This window comes from Poecile atricapillus, chromosome 15 (assembly GCF_030490865.1).
Source record: "Poecile atricapillus isolate bPoeAtr1 chromosome 15, bPoeAtr1.hap1, whole genome shotgun sequence".
Lineage (NCBI taxonomy): Eukaryota > Metazoa > Chordata > Aves > Passeriformes > Paridae > Poecile > Poecile atricapillus.
The window spans coordinates 10,892,395-10,908,904 of NC_081263.1; the positions used below are offsets into that span (position 1 = coordinate 10,892,395).

At 44.9% G+C, this 16,510-nt stretch overlaps 1 protein-coding gene across 3 annotated transcripts; it reads left to right on the forward strand.

Moving 5' to 3' along the window:
• Positions 1-405: 405 nt before the first annotated feature.
• ADIG (adipogenin) lies at positions 406-4,634 on the forward strand. 3 transcript variants are annotated; one of them, XM_058850521.1, is made up of 4 exons: positions 412-616; positions 1,897-2,189; positions 3,424-3,703; positions 4,411-4,634. In XM_058850521.1, the coding sequence occupies exons 1-3, from the start codon at positions 490-492 to the stop codon at positions 3,670-3,672; spliced, it is 669 nt and encodes a 222-aa protein (XP_058706504.1). In that variant the 5' UTR covers positions 412-489; the 3' UTR covers positions 3,673-3,703; positions 4,411-4,634. The 3 variants fall into 3 exon arrangements, with proteins under 3 accessions (XP_058706503.1, XP_058706504.1, XP_058706505.1); XM_058850522.1 differs by lacking the exon at positions 4,411-4,634 and adding an exon at positions 2,813-2,914 and having other exon boundaries at positions 3,424-3,560; XM_058850520.1 differs by having other exon boundaries at positions 406-616; positions 3,424-4,634.
• The last annotated feature ends 11,876 nt before the right edge of the window (positions 4,635-16,510 follow it).

Here is a 16,510-nt window from a genome sequence, read left to right on the forward strand (position 1 = left end):
AGATGAGGATATACAGAGTAGGCTAAAAATAGAGTCTATATGGGACATATTTGTGCTCCACAATGAATAAGAGCCAGGAAGAAGTATATTGTAGCTGTCCATCCTCTACACCTCTATGGAGGGTTGAATCTGTTTTATTTTCAGGAGCAACCTTGGCTACTCAGTCTCAAAGTTGCCGGAGCACTTGGTTATCTCCCCTGTATCCAAAGACAAGAACTACAACTACAGTTTTAACATAAGCCTTGAAAGCTTCCTAACCTGTATTTATCCTTTAAATAGCAGCTGAAGAAAACATCTGACTTGATTGGCCTTTCTCAGTTGTTCTTATCCCCCATTAATCCCTGTTGCTCCCTCCCCAGCACGGGGCTGTCCCCTCTGCTGATTTATCACTCCTCTTGTGACCACCAGCGCTGCAATGAGAGTTATTAAGAGTGGTTAGAAAGGGGAGCAGTCGGGCTGTTCTAAACTTAGCGTAACCTGAAGCAAGCCATGAGGTATCCCCTGGTTCCTCTGGTGAATGAGCTGACCTTTCCACTGCTTTTCTTCTGGTTCTGTTTGCCTTTTGTAATGCTGCTGATCATCGCCATTATCTGGCTACAGCTGCTGCTCAATGAAGGTAAGTTGGGAAGTTGATCAGGTAAAATGCTGCTGCATGAAGTTAACTTCCTCCTTAAAGCACTCTGCTGGCTATTTTTAGGTTAATGCCACTTGTCACAGGAGGAAACTGAAGGTTTGTTAGTACTGGTGGTAGCATATGGAAAAACCAAACAAATTATGATGCTTTTCTGTTAAATATGCTTATAAGACAACCAAACTGCCCCCTACCCTTCTTACACTCTCCCTTTTTCTCAGCAGTAATTTGATTTAAGAAAGACAAAGCACAAGTAATTTTTAAAGGTTTCTATTTCAAAAAATCCCCCAGAAAGCAAGCCTAATCCTCTAATTCTGTACAATTTAAATTCTGGCCTCATGGTTCTCTTGCACCTCTCCTTTTTGGGAGTGCATGGAGGGTTTTACTGGGGGAGCTGGTAAGGAATTCTTTTATGTTGAGGCTGATAGAAAGTTCTGAAGGGAGCAAGATGTGTATTTTCATTTATTTTTGTATTTTGCCAGTTTGTTTTTCCAATCCACCCCTGATTCTTTGTTCTAACATGTCAGCAACCAGTAACAGGCTTTGGTTTAGACTAATAATAAGCTTGTTGTTGCACTCGTGAGGATAAAGCCTTGCTACTGTGCTCTAATGCTGAGGAAAAAAATCTAATCCCAGCTGAGGAAGTTCAAAATCAGGGACAAAATATCTATTTTATATAGCTGTACCACATCCTTACACTGCAGTTGTGTGCTCAGGCTTTTGTCTGCACAGAGTAATTCTTGCTAGGTTATTCTTGCTACATTTACATTCACAATTTCTGGCCCTGTAGTGACTGCTTTTAGCACCAGGCCTCCACCTGTTTCCACAAATGCTCTAAATTACATTTTAACCAGTAAGACTACACACATCACTAAATTTTTACATACTGGCATATTTACAGAATAAGAACATTAAAGCTTTTCTCAGGTTTAAAAATAAAAGTGTTCTTTTTAATAACTCCCTGACCAATTCAGTCATATCCACTACTTTTACTCTAGTTTACAGCAAGCACAAGTAAAAAGGAAGTGTTTCAGCTCCTCCTTTAATATAATAGCTTATTAAGAGCTAATTAGATAAAATTAAACATTTGTAAAGGCCTTTTATTGTCTAGTTTGGTTTGAAAATCCTTTATTTCAGATGGAAAAAGTTCAGAGGAACCTTGTCCAGCTCCTAGATGTACAAGTACTAGAACATACAAGTCTCGCAGCCATGGGAAAAAAGTCACATAGAGGTGTTTTACATGTTCATTTTAAACCTGCTTCTAGCACAGATGCCCAGAATAGAAAAGATTAAGAAAGAATCTCCTGATGAGCCTGATTCTGACTCTGAAGATGAACTAACAGAGGAAGAAAACCAAAGTGATGCATCCAGTACGGAGATGCAAGAGGAGTCACAATCCAGTGGAACTGTGGGAAGACTGAGGCCCAAACCTGCTTATCTGAGCTTAAATCCAAAAAGCCAAAAGCAAAGTCTTGCTGTGACCTTGAACAGCTGCTCCCAGAGGCAGAAGATAAGATATTTCCCTACTGAAAAGAGCATTTTCTGTAACATCCTGGTGGTGAGTAGTGGGACCAGGCTGCCTCCTTGCATATCTAGTGCTTTTGTGCCTGAGTTCTGACTTTTTTCACCTCTGCCTGACTCAGAGGCCTCTTGGGTAAGACAAAGCTCCAAGATTGGTTTCTGCCAGGTTAATAACTAACAGGAAGTTTTATTTTCTGCCTTCCCTATTTTGTGATGACTCCTGTAATAGATGAGGTAAAGGTAACATAAAGTTGTGCAGAATGACTATCACAAATATGTGTGTGTATATTTATTTAAAGGTATATGCACATTTTAAAAGTCCTTGAGAACTACATTTAAAATGGAAAAATTTTTCTACTTATTCGTCTAAGGTAAGAAGTTTAACTCAACTGTGTGTAGAAACTCTCCTGGTATTTATGGCTGATATTACATACTTTTAAAAGTTGCTTCAGATTTCTTATGGTGGATCATGTGACTGAAAATAAGGTGTATTTCACTTGCTCAATAAGAACTGAGGCCAGAAGTCTCTTTCCAAACACAGCAGCCCTAATCCTTTTAGGCTTTACACAAATCCCAAAAGATAAATTTCAAGTGGTGGAAGAGCTTCATGTTTTGTCTGTCTTCTCTTTCCCTGTGCCCTGACTGTCTGTTCCTTTGCAGAAGGGGCTCACAAGGGAAAGCTGCCCTGTGCCTCCACTCTCATTATCCCCAGTTCTGTCTGCTCAGTTACATTGCTGGGATTTTTGACTTGCAGCAACTGAGGTACTCACTCATGTGTCCTTTTACCAGTTCTGCTGGAGTGCTAACCTTGCTTAGGCTGGACTAGCCAAGGACTGGAATCATCTTAAACTGCTGCAGTTATTTGACTAACACACCCTGAAGCTGAGCTTCAGCATGGCATCAGCAATACCTCAGTTGAAAGCATTTTTGAGACCGTTAACACCACCAAGGTGGTACCAAATCAGTGTGGTAACAATTTATTTAACATTCATTAATTTTGCAGTTTTTCAAAAGCTAACAGTGATAACAATGAGCTTGGTCTTGTCTAGGGTACTATTTGGTTCTCCTAGAATTCTTCATATGTACAACTATTGACTTGAACACAGCAGCTTGAACTTCTCTTTTGTAGGACATAACATTTGTTGTGTTGGATGGGTGAGGGAAGGGAACAAGCACTGGTGGTTTCAAAATCCTGTATATTCCTCTGAAAATGGAACTTCTTCCAAAGACATCATTGCAGTGACAAATGTGTTCTTCCTTTTCTTCCCCAGCTGTTTTGCACCTCACTTTCTTCTCTCACATGGAAATATATCTGCCTGATGCTCCAGACCTTTAACATCCTGAGGACTCTACTGCTGCCATCCTATCTGGTTACCTATGTGGCTCAGCTGTTTTCTTTGCTGGGTGAAAAAGCTGGGAAAATCCTGGGCTCCCTGAGGCTGGAGAGCAGAGCACTGTTGCTTTCAGTCCTGGGAAAGAAACTGCAGCTGAGCCAAGCTCAGAGAAGCACCTCAGGGTGAAAATAAAGCAGGGAGTCCCATGGCAATCCAGGTCAGCACTGGTGACAGCTACTGCAGCGTGGCAGAGGGAGGGGACTGCTCTGGAAAAGAAACCCACTCAAGACTAAGTCAGCACCTACTCAGCTGATTTCAGAGTGTGACTGCCTAAACGTGAGATGGATGGCAGCCAATTTCTTGTCCATTCTGCTCCACTCCCACCTCAGAGGGATAAGCTCCTTTTTTATAAGGACCAAGCACTCCACCAACAGTAATCTTTGATTTCAAATAAGTTCAAACAGTCTCTCTCTGTAGTAGCTCTTACTGGATTTTAAATGCAATACAGCCATAGGATTATTATACTTATAGTCCAATTAGCACTTTTCTCATCTGCAACTTGTCAGTTCTCAAAGTAGGAAATGACTTTTCAACACACAGGTCTAAAAAAATTAAGCAGGTCTACCTCCAATTAACAAGAAATAATTAAGCCCTCGGCAGATCCTGAGCATGCATGTCCCTGATTTCCGTTCAGGCTTTGCTTTTCAGCACAGCTGGCAGGCTGATGTGAGGTAGAGTACAGCCTAGAGAGGCACTCACCAACAGCTTCATTTAACCAGTTATTGGAACCACAAGGAGGGTGAGGAGCCTGAGATGAGCCATCGCTTTGTAGCCTAAGGGTTTATCGAGGTGCTGGGTTCTGAACAGAACAGCTGTGTGCTCTTGTGTTGATGCACACGTTCAATACACTCTTTTGTTTTCAAGAGGGCCTGAATTACGAAGTAATTCAATGAACACGCTGCCGCTTGTGAAAGGCATTGTTCCCGCTGCCCATGTGCGGTGCCTGTCTCTCCAGAGCCTTACACACTGAGCAGCACCAGCCCGCAACAACGATGAAACCTGCCCTGCTTGTGTTTGCCTTTCCCTCCCCATCCCCTGAGCCCCGCGTGGCCAAATATTTGTCCATGCTCTTAAATAAAACTTGTTTGCCCGCATCTTTATTTTCGCGGCTCCTTCCTTTACAAAGGAAAACACAAAAGAAAAACAAAAGCTGTTTGCCGAGGACATCCCCCTCTCCCTGGAGGGAGCTTCGGGGTCTCCTCCAGCGGGTATTCCCCGTCTCTTCCCCCGCCTGGAGAACGAGAAGGGTGGGATGCTCCGGGCAGATGCGGAGGGAGCGGGCGGGGAGCGGGGCGAGCTCTGGAGGGGCGGGACGGGGGCGGAGGGAGGAAGAGAAGAAGGGAAGAAGGGGAGAGGTGTCTCCTCTCTGAGGGAGGAAGAGAAGAAGGGAAAAAGGGGAGAGGTGTCTCCTCTCTGCTCTCACCTCCGCTGAGCTCCGAGCCCGCCCTGGGCGGCTCCGGCCAGCGGGTGCTGAGCTGCGGGGTCGGGAGAGTTCCCTGCTCTTTGCTGCTGCTGCTCCTCTTCCTCCTCCTCCTCCTCTCCGGCCCTGGTCCGCAGCGCTGGCCGCTCCAGGTAAGCTGATGCTCGGCGCTGCTGGGGGCTCCGGCCGTGCCCCGCAGCTCCGGGGGTCGGGATGCCGTGGTCGTGCAGTGCTGAATTGTCGCTTTTCCCGCAGAATTTGGCTCCTGCCCCGTTGGGGAATGGGGTTATTGTCTCGGCTGTACTGACATAGCAAAGCTGTCTTCCCTGAGCCAGCCAGAAGGACGCTTGCTGGTAGTGTCAAGGTTTTTCTCTTTACCTTTTCCACCATGTGCACTTGAAATGTGTTGGCAAGAAAGGCTTCACCGTGCAGCTGCATCGTTGGGGATGCCTCTAATATTGCAGCTGAACCCCTGGGAATGATACCTCCTGTCTCTATGGGGTTTCACTTGTTCAGGCTGCTTGAGTCTTTCAGACTGTTAACCTCAGTTCAAAAAGAAACCCTGCTATCTTGAGGTGGTTGCCAGAATGCCACAGTTTAAATTAAAAATGTTATACTGGGACCATCAGTGCAAAGAAGGAGATGAACTGAGGTGGGTAAATAAACAATCTAAAGGTCTGGGAGAATATTGCCTCTTGTACTGCATGGTGGTGTTCTAAAGCCTGGTGCTACCAAAGTGTCTGCTTTGTGCAGTTTTTAGCCTGCATAAATACACTCAGAATAGCTTTAGCTTGGCTGGGCTGGCTGTCCCTGGCAGTGTCACTGTAATAGCAGGGAGGCTGCTGCCAATGTGCAAAAACCTGCTTGAGAAAGCTACTGTGAGGACTCCTGGTTCCTGCAGAGCTGCCCAGTACCACAGCTATGCTGATGGCATTAGTGGTGTAAACCTGGTTTTCCTGCCTTTGAGCTATGAGAAATAATGCACAAATAAATATTTGGCTGCCAAGAATAGGACTTTCGTGCATGAATTTAGCTAAAAGTAGTATAGAAAGGGCATTTTGGTTCTGCTATGGGTCAGCATCTCTTATAAGAGATTGGTGGTGTGTGAACCTGGCCTGGAGAATGGACACAGACCTACAGATGAGGGGGTCTCAGTTTGAACCCTGTAGACTTCATGTTGTGATCCACATTTCTTAAAATATTTTCTTTCCCTGAATCTGGCTGTAATGCCTGCCCCTGTGCCTGTCTTTGCTGGGCATTTGGAGCTCAGAGCATGAATGTAGCCTGACCTTGCAGCTGCCTTGTAGGCTGCAAGTGCTTCAACAACATCCATGAGTTTGTGCTTTAATTTCCTTTTGGTGTTGTGAGCAAAAGCTGCTTCCTGGGCATCAGCAAGAGTGTTTGCAGCCTTGGATGCTGTAGTGGAGATCCTGCCAGTGTGGTTGTTTACACTGACTGCAAATAGTTTTGGATTTAATTCACCTGAGGGTCTCTTGTTCACCTGGTGCATCATTTCTCATATGCACCCAGCAGAGTCTGTCCCAGAGCACTTCCATGCTATAGCAAGCAGGTATTTTTTCAGCTGAAAGGATAGCAAAACCTGGGTTAAACACTCTGGAGCGCAGCATTGGTGAGAGTTGTAATTTGGTAGTTCCTTTTGGCTGAAGTTAAACCTCCTGGGAGGTGGAAGATGCATTTCTGTGTGCCAAGCTGTACTGTATGTCTTTTGTGACCTTTTGCACATCACTTGATCTCTCTTTTTTTCCCCTCTTCTTGTTTGTAAAGCCTTTACTTTGCAGGCATGTTGCAGGGGTGGGGTCTGTTAAACATTAAGACTCTGTTGCGAAGCATTGTGTGTATAAAAACAGAGATAACAATTTCTTTCTCCTCTGAGCTCAAAACTCTGGAAGATGCTGGTAAAAAGACCCAAACTCTAATCTAATCTAGTGTAAACTGAAGTGACCTAACGTGCTTTGGTGGATTTAAGTGATAAACATATCTCAAATCACTATGTCAAAGCATTTTGAAGGTCTTGCAGCATGTGGGGATCTCTAAGTTGTCAGCAGGACCTCTCTGAGTAACAGCTGGGTGAGCTGTGGCTGTTTACATCCTTCTCCTGCAGGAGTCATGGGATGATTTAACTTGGCTGACATCTGTTTCCAGTAAGGAGGAATTGGGGTTCTTGGGTCCCAGCTGTATGAAGGAAAATAACACTGAAGGTTTGGCTGGAGATCCCACGAGGGTGCAGCAGCAGCCGAGTTCTTGAAGTCATTTTTTTAATATGAAAAGGAAAAAAAAACAGAACTGTTGTTTCCCACTTCACAACATCTTTGATTAGTTGGATAAAGAGTTGTGTTACTTGTCAAAGCTTTATAAACTGAAAAGGGTGAGTGTCCAGCCTGCCTTAAGGACAATAACACTCACTGGAGTGCTGAAATGGGAGCCCAAAGAGGTGCTGACACCTCATTTCTGTACATGACCCAACTGGCCTGAGCTTTCAGAACCCTGCTCTGGCTTCAGTTTGAGTCTGCTTTAAGCAGGAGATTGGGCTGAGGAGCCCCTCACATGTGCTGCTGGTGGTGTCCACTGCTCCAGGAGCAGTTCCCTTCCCTTTGCTGCAGAGCAAAGGAGCCCCCACCCCTGCAGGGCTTCCTTGAAAATCACTGTGTCTCCTGCACTGGGATATTCTCTTTTGGGTAAGGAGGTCACCAGGGCACACATGCAATACACTCTTAGCTTTTTATATCCTTTAAAAGTTAGAAACTACCATACTTGACCAAGAATATCATGCATTTTAGTTTCATATGCCTTTTAGGCTCCCAGTACAGCAAAATATTTTCTTAATTGGGGATGTTATGGCCAATATGCTTCTATTCCAAGCAGTTTAAATGCTTTCAGTTGGAGACATAAAAATATCTTAGTTGTGACATGATGTTTGAGCCTTCCTGCTGTGGATGTAAAATCCATATGGCAAAGAGGCTTAATTGAAACCTGCTGGAGTTACTTTTCTCCTGCAACATATTACATGGAATATTCTTTATGCAGCTGGCTTGAAAGGACTACCCTTAATTAGATATTTCTAATCAATTTGTGCTTTTGGAAATTCTGTTCCTTTCCAACACTCATGATTTTGATTTATCTAAAGCACTTCAGTTTGATAAAGTACATATCAAGTACAGCCTGTGTGATGTTTTCATTATTTATTCCACAGACTTTAGGTGTAAGTCATCCACTACAGAGTTGTTGATTGGGTGGGTAAGTCCTTCCAGGTGTGTTGTGCAGTGAAAAGCTTGTCTGAAATCAGAACTTGTTGCTTGAAGAGTTGGGTCTCTGAATTGGTTTGAGATTCAGATGTTTGTAATATTTCCTGGTGTTTGTTGCTCTTTGGCCAGACCGTTGGGTCAGTTTGCAGGGCAGTATGTTTTGTGATTGCAATTAAGATTGGAGAAAGAAATACAAAAGCTGATGTAGCTTAAAGCATACTCCCCAAAGCAGATTACTCCAAGAGTCTGGAATGTGTTGGTGGGAGGCTTCAGTTTTAGTGAGATGTTGCTCCATGCATGCAGGAGTCCTTCCCTTCCTAAATAATTGTTTCCATCTGCATGGCTTATTCCATCAGCCCCCAGGGCTGCCAGTGCCTGGATTGCTGAGCTGTTAAAATCTGTCTCTCTTGTAAGAATGAGGATCTTTCTCACTGAATATTCTGTGCCAGCTGTGTGCAAAGGGAACTTTGCTCTGGTCATACAGAAAAATAATAGGGCAACCCCCACTGGGGACCTTTTAGAACAAGCAATATTCTGGTATTTCTTACCCATACTTTTAAATTTTTAGAGGGAAAAATTTCAGGACCCTTGAATCTGCAATTATGAATTCACTAGCATAACATCTGGCAATTATGAATTCACTAGTTCTCTGAAAGTTGTTTGGTTCTTATAGAATATGGAATTTTGGCCATCTGTGATAACTTGAAGGTTGTGGCTTCTGGTCTGTGAGATGTCTTTGTGAAAATACACACTCCCATCATGTGGTGGAGCCTGAGCATAGGCAGTGACAGTAACCTGCTTGGCCATTACACACTGGTGGTTTCAGCAGCAGCAAACTGGGCATGGCTGAGGCACTGACAGGAGGCTGCTGGCCAAGAATTATTTTACATTCCACATTATCTCTGCTTGGGTCACCTGGGGAAGTGTGCAAGATGTACCATTGTAACTGAGAAACACTGGAAAGGCACAAATCTGGAGTACACTTCACTCCCTTGCCTCTGCACTTTTCTCTCTGAAGGCTCTCATTTCTGAATTAGATTTTAAGTGATGAACACTGGAAATAAAGGTGGAATTACTTGGGTGTAAGCCCTTGAGTGAACAGGAGCCTGGAACTGTTGCGAAGCCCATAGCAGGTGGCCAATATATAATGGAACTGGAAGGATATCCTCTTTAGGCAAGAAATAAATACAGCTTTGCTGATGAAAGTTGTTTTTCTCGGTCAAGGTAAAGCTGGGACAATGTTCCTGTTTGAAAACAGCGGGGCTGACACAGTGGAAGGAAATCCCTGTGTGTCTCCCAGCGGAAGGGGAGGCATGCAGGGCAGTATATACATCCCTGCAGCTGATCTCCCAGCCCCTTGTTTGGGGCAAACATTCCTCAATCCTGGCCTCCCTCCAGCCTGTGCACAAGCAGGGTAAAACTAGATAAAGGTAACAGCTGTATTTAGCTGCAGGGTTTCCTTTGAGTAACGGGAGAGGAAGGATCCCTCCTGGGAGCAGCCCTTCCAACCACATCCCTCATCCAAGAGTTTCAGAGTTCACCCTCTCCACGCTTCCTACGCCAAGCAGGCGTGAGGCTGCCGGATGTTTGCAGGCCAGGAAGGGTTTGGAGCAAGCACAGAGCTGCCAGCTCCCTTGGGAGAATCCAAGGCTTGCTGAAATACCAGCACTCACCCTGGAAAAAGCTTTTCTTTTGGAGAATGGCTTTTTGCAGGGCTCATTCTAGCTGTAGTAATTTGCTAGATGGAAGGAAACCTAACTGGGGAGTGCAAGTGATAAATAAGATCAAGGACTGGCTGCTTTAAGGTGTTCCTGTGAATTCTGCTAGAGTGGCCTGTGCAGTTTTGTTAAGGATTAGCATCACCTCATTGTTAACAAAGCAGATGGCAAAAGGGAAACAATCTTTGTAAAGGTCAAGAAGCTGCTAGCTGGGAGTTTATGAATATTATTTAACCCCATAAAAGTTCTTTTTCTGACACTGGCACTGAGTCAGGCATCACAGTTCCTTTGGATCTCTGAGTTTCAGGAGGATGTGCACTGTGAAACCAGCGTTATTATGTGAGCTCCTCAGGTAAAAAATTCAAACGAGGGCTGCCCCCTCTCACTGGGATGGTAGCTTGTTAATTCTCTAATTAATTGGTTAATTGACAAATTCCCTAGATCCCATGCTTATGAGGAAGCTGGTTTCCCATCTGATGGTGAGAATGCTCCTCCCTCCAGTGTGGTGCAAGTATCACAGTGGGCAGCCTGGCAGCCTCAGCAGTGCAGATACCATCGGGTCAGCTTGAAAGCACTTTGGATAAGGTGATGTATTTACAGCTTCCACCATTGATTTCTACCATTGCTGTGGGTTCTTCCAGTTATTTCTGAAGAGTCTGTCGTATCAGAAAATGTCCAAGAGTTACCTTTGCACAGATGCAAGCACAGCAGTTCCCAGTGCCTCCTCTCCTTTGTCTCTGCCATATGTGTTGTTCTTGTTTTAGCCCCATGGCTGCTCCCAGCATAGATCAGGCTGAGCTGTATCAGCATTTCTGGGGCCAAAACATGAGTCGGAGTCAGGTCAGCAGCCACAGCCAGGTGATGCCTGTGTCAGAAAATGGCCCTTCTACAAAAGTCTGGTTGCTTACACCGGGGTTAAAACATGTGTTTCTGAATGTTAGTTGAGTTAAACTGTTTATTCATCAAAATTACTAGAGCTGTGAGGTAAAACACAATTGTCTTAGTTCCTTTCTTATGTGTTTTTAGGTTTATTTTTATGAAATCTTCATCATTTTCAATTCACCTGTGAGCCCAGGATGAATTTTTGCTTCTTTCACTTGTTGGTTTAGGCTGTGATTTTTCAGTGGCTGATCTATGTAATAACTTCTTTTGGCCTTGGCACCAGCGCTGCACCAGTCTGATCTTGCACACCAGGTGTAAACTGAATAATAAAATCTGTCTTGCATCACTTGACACTGATGCCTGAGACTTTGTGTCCCATCTCCTCTCTGTCCCTCCAGCTGGAGCAGTGGGTTTTACACAGCAAACAGCACGTGGGGATTTATAGGCACTGCTCTAATCCCTGTCTGACCTTTGAGATGATCTTACACCACCAGCCTCACCTGCCCTGAGTTCTTCCTGTAAATCCTGCACTTCAAAGCTGTTTGGGAATGTCTGCAGCAAGCTCCTCCATCCCCTCTTTGGCCCCCGAGCTAGATCATGTCTGATGTCTTCCAGTTCTGGTTTTCATGAGGACTCATGTAATTAAACTTCCTCATTAAAACTTTGGAAGAACAAGCCCTCTTCTAATGAGTTAACAGGCTCTTGACTACAAATAGCTCTGTAAGAGCTGTGAGCTGTATTGTGCAATCAGGTCCAGCATCTCAACCAGTTTTGTTCCAGCTGTTGCATCGTTTATAGATGAAACCAGTACAGACAAGCTCTGTGTGGTGACTTCAGAGCCAGGCGCCAGCAGAGCAAAAATAGTGGATGCTGACTTTTTTTTTTCAGTTCTGAGCCTTTAAACAGCAGTCCAGCTCTCTTCTCGAGGACAAATGAGGAGAATGCCCATAAATATAAATTACAGGCCACTTGTAATCTCTCTCCACACAGAGAAGTTTGGATTCTTCCTGACAGACCTGTTACAGCTGAAGAGATGACACAGTGGAACAGAAGCCTGTTAGGATAAGTGATGGCACTTTGGAGTACAACAAAACTGTTGCTTATGACTGGAATAATTGGCACTTAAAATTGCTTGGCTGCTAAATAAGAGCTTCTGCTACTTGACTGTATTAAATCTTCTTTTTATTTTGGAAATAACTGATTGAGCAATCAGGATCTGTGAAAATGCAGCTCCCCTGGAGAGGGGGGTGTCCTTCTGTTCCCCTGCTCAGTCTGGTGGATCTACCCACAAATGGGCACGGTGGCATTTCATTCCTGAGTAAACTCCCCACAGCAATGTGTGTGGGGACACTCTGTGGGCACCTATTTGGTCATTATTTTTTTCTGAATCTTGGAGTATTTAGGTGAGTGGATTTAGGTTTTAATCATTCAACAAGACAAGCTTCAATAAGGGGGGGAGTGAGGGGAGTGTCCAGCCTAATTTCCAAAGTAGTTTGGGCTAGTCTGACCCAATATAAAAATTTTGTGGAGATTTTAAAAACCATAATATGCTAAAATCTATTAAAACAAACAAACAAGAAAACCTCCTAAATGAAACATTGCTTTGAAAACTGTATTTGTACTTAGTCCATGCTCAGGTGTTTCACTTTTAATCTTAACAAATAGCTTAGTTATGTAGCTATGATCAGGTCACTCCCACTTTCCTCCTCCCCTTACCATCCTTGCTAAAACTCCAGCTTATCAGTAGCTATCAGTAGCTATTGTTGAGCTGTCTCATACCCTTGGTAGCTGCACTGATTGTGGGGCTGTGCCATGGGCATGACTTCTCCCAGGAGTGGATGTTTGGCATTCTTTGGGCAGCAGCTCCTGTGGGATGCCCACAGACTGACTCATGGTGAGTTCAGCCCAGCGAGCCCATCCCGCTGCTGCCATTATGCTGCAGGAAATAAACAAGATGACAAGCTAATCTATCACATCTTTGGGATGAGAACTGGGGCACCCCAGTAAGAAAGTCCATTTCTGGCATTCTCCCTATTTGTTGCTCCATTGCCCCATCCCTTTCCCAGAAGGGAACGGGAAAAAAATCCAAAGTGCGAAAATCAAAATGAGGTTTGTGAAATCAGCCAGGGCGTCAGGTTGGGAACTGGAATTTGTGCATATTCCCCTTCTGTGAAATGAAGGATGTTCAAAGTGCTCCGTGGAGGTGGTGCTGGGGATGAGCTGTGCAGAGTGGAGTCTGGAGAATCCCTGTGTGTGCTGGTCACTCACTGCAGCTCCCACCTGCCTGTCCTCCAGCCTGGTGTGTGGCACTCTGTCACCTGGCTGCAGGGATTACAGCTCCCTGTGCTCGGAGGATGTGAACAAGCAGCTTGCTGATCATTACTCTGGTGCCTCTGACTCCTTTCTGCCTTCAGTGAGAGAATTTTCTGTGAGGCACAGCCCCCTGTAGATACCAGGCACGTGTTTGAGCAGCGAGGTAAACGAGGTCATCCTCTGAAACCCGCTAAGGCTTCTAATTTTACAGCCTTCAGTGCCCAGGAGGCAGAGTCATATTCAATTTACATTAATAAGTAAGTCTTGGTTATTCATCAGAATAAGTGGTTTTGAGTGTTAAGAATAGCTACTGTCTTAGTGCTTCCTCCTATTGTTACAGCTCTTCCTTGAGCAGTGGAAATGTTTTGGGTGATTTAAATTACATTTACAGTAGTAGTTAAGCTTAAGCAACTTTGCAGTTGACTTATCTGAATATACATCTATTTCTAAAGAGAAGATGACTTTTTCCCCCCCACTACCCCACCTCCTTCATTCGTTTCCAAACAGGGTGGGCAGCTGGAGATACTGATATTTATCAATATTGATTATTGATACTGCAGCTCTCTGGGCATCCTCTCAGCAGGGTGACAAATCAGCTCTTGTCTCACACAGTAAAGTCATGAGTGGAAACACTTTGTAGAGCCTGAGTGTTGCTGGGGCTGTTTCTTGGCAGCTCTTTTCCTGTGAGGTGCTGGTTTTCTCTCCCAGCTCAGAGCAGAGCCAGATGTGTGGCAGGCCCAGCTGCTGGGAGCTGCTGCCTTACCCAGACCTGAGTGCAGCTCACTCTGTGCCCCAGGCCACAGCCTGGCTGCTGCTCCCTGCCAGGCTGGGAACAAGCTGGGGCTTGGATAATCTCACTGATTTAGTGATTCCAGAAACTGGAATAATCTCTTCATCTCAGTGGGGCTCTGTGATGGATAGGTAGCACCACTTGAGGATTTTCTTATGTGGTGGGAGTGAGGGGGGATAAATGATTTTCAGGTTTTCCTAATGCCATGTATCCTCAAAATAAACCTGAGAATAAAGAATTGTATTTTATGGGTTTGGGTTACATCCAGGTTTTCCCACTCCATGTTGTGGTGTGCAATTCTTTTCTCAGGGTAACAAATTAATTTTAGGATGCTTGAAAAATGCAAAGATAAGATCCTTTCCATAAGATCTTGCAATGCAGCCCATGGATGTTTCATTCCAGCTGACCTGAAGGCTCTGATGCCCATCTCTGTCAGGCTTCACGCAGAGGCAGCTCTCCAAAACTACAGAGAATTCCTCCAGTCTTTAGGTCTCCAGCCTGCTGAAATTCCTGACTATCCTAAAGCATGTTGGATGTTTTTCCACCTCCTTTTGATCCTGAAAAAGTCAGGCCAAGTCATGTCAGTTTGGCAGGATGTGTGGATGCCTTCAGAAGTAACTTGTGCACTAAAGTGGTGACGGTCAAAGCGCTGGGTCTGTTCCTGTGATTCATTTGAGCTAATGGGCTGCTGAGAGCATCATATGTCTCTTTGTCTCCATGTTTGAGTAAGATTCAGCTCCTGTGATCCAGATAATCTTATCCTAGTGAGCTTGTCTCATCTCTAGTGATGCCAGGAAGACTGTCCTGGAGCATGAAACATGCTGGAGAGCTCGAAACCAGAGCTGGAATATTTATCCTGATTCAGTCTGAAAAAGCAGACTCAGCTGGCCTCTATTCCTCCACCTTTTTTCTCACAAGCACAATCTAGGAGATAAACTTACTGATTACTCCTCTCAAATACCATGAATAACTGAAGGCCAGACAGGAGTGAAGACGTGAAAGGCTGTAGTGCAGCTGTTATTATCCACAGAGATCAGAAACTTTCAGCAGTGCTTGTGTACTCTTTGAGTGAGTAATCAAAGCTGAATGTACTCTTAAAGAATTCTGTCTTCATCTGGATGTTTTAAATTTGCCTCAGTTGTGCAACAAGCCTGGCTGAGTTATTACTGCTGCATGAGAAACCTGAGGATGAAACTGCCTGGTACGAGTGTCTGGCAGCCTCTGTCTGTAAATTGGCCCATCAAAAAGGATGATCAGCTGGCTGCTGAAGTTATTAAAAGAAATGTAATGACAAGGAACACCACTGAGGGACAAAAGAAATGTAGTTATGGGCTGTGGTGCCCATCTGCTTGCAGTGCTGGCAGGTTAGAGGTGATTTTATGTCCAAGAGAAGGAATGGCCTGAAACCCAACCCCTTGTTTCAGTGCAAGGTGTGCTTGGTGGGGAGTGGTTTGGAAAGGCTGAGTGCTCCTTGGGGAGGAAAAAATGCATTTCAAAGTTTGTAAAAACAGCCAGCAAAGAGCAGCCACATCTTCTCTCGCAGATGTTTTTGTTGTCATCCCTCCTTGCTCTCCCCTCCCATGTCTCACATCCTGAGCAGTCTGTGTGGTCACACATGATGGTGACGCTTCTGCAGCAACTGTACTCTGTGTAGCTGCATTAAAGGATGCAAAATCTTTTCTTTCTGTGTGTTCCTACAGTCTCCATTAGTGGATGAGCTTTTATAATGGATAGTAGTAAGGAATTGTTCCCTGGCAGGGTGGGGAGGCCCTGGATCCCTGGCAGTGTCCAAGGCCAGGCTGGACAGGGCTTGGAGCAGCCTGGGACAGTGGGAGGTGTCCCTGCCATGGCAGGGGTGGCACTGGGTGGTCCTTAAGGTCCCTTCCAACCCATTCTGTGAAATTCTGTGTGTAATTCTGTGCTGTTGTAAAACCTGTGGGTTTTGGTTCTAGCTGAGCTTCACATGCTGGCACTTTCTGTGGTTGATCTTTGTTTGGGGCTGATGCAGGAGGAGCTATGTGGCTAAACCTGAGTTTTGAATTATGGGTGGAGGAATACACTTTACAGGAATTGTGGGTAAGGAGGAAAAGAGAGGAAATTCCCATGAACACTTCTGCATAGTTAGTGTGAGGAGCTGTAAGTGTCCCAGACCGAGCACCTTCCCAGTGCCAGCCCCGGCTCTGAAGGGGGGAGTGGGGCAGGGCTCCCTCAGCAGCAGGGTGGGCTCCAGCAGTGGTTGGAAAAATAGCTGTGTTAAGAAGAACAGAACAAAGATGGGGTCTTTTATGATGAGGGGTTGTCTCTAAAGTAGCTGCTGCTGCCCTTTGAGCTGTTGGAGGCAAAGCAGGCTGAGCTGTAGATCCAACCTTACCGGGAATATGGAAAATACAGAGTGGGACTATTACTTGTGCTGGATGAGCTTTGCTTCAGTTTCACTAAAAAACTTAAAGAAATTATCCCTTTAACTTCGGGATTATGAATCAAAAAGTGTTAGAAGAAAGGAGAGTTACTGAAACACTCTAGAGAGAATAACCAGGAAAGAACAAAACCTGTCAGGGAATCCGACTGCTTTAACCCT

Excerpts from the sequence above, each read along its gene's own strand:
- ADIG (XM_058850520.1), top strand. The coding sequence starts at position 490 with ATGAGGTATCCCCTGGTTCCTCTGGTGAATGAGCTGACCTTTCCACTG. Across the intron at positions 617-1,896 it reads ACAGCTGCTGCTCAATGAAG|CACAGATGCCCAGAATAGAA; the intron begins GTAAGTTGGGAA and ends ACCTGCTTCTAG. Across the intron at positions 2,190-3,423 it reads TTTTCTGTAACATCCTGGTG|CTGTTTTGCACCTCACTTTC; the intron begins GTGAGTAGTGGG and ends TTTCTTCCCCAG.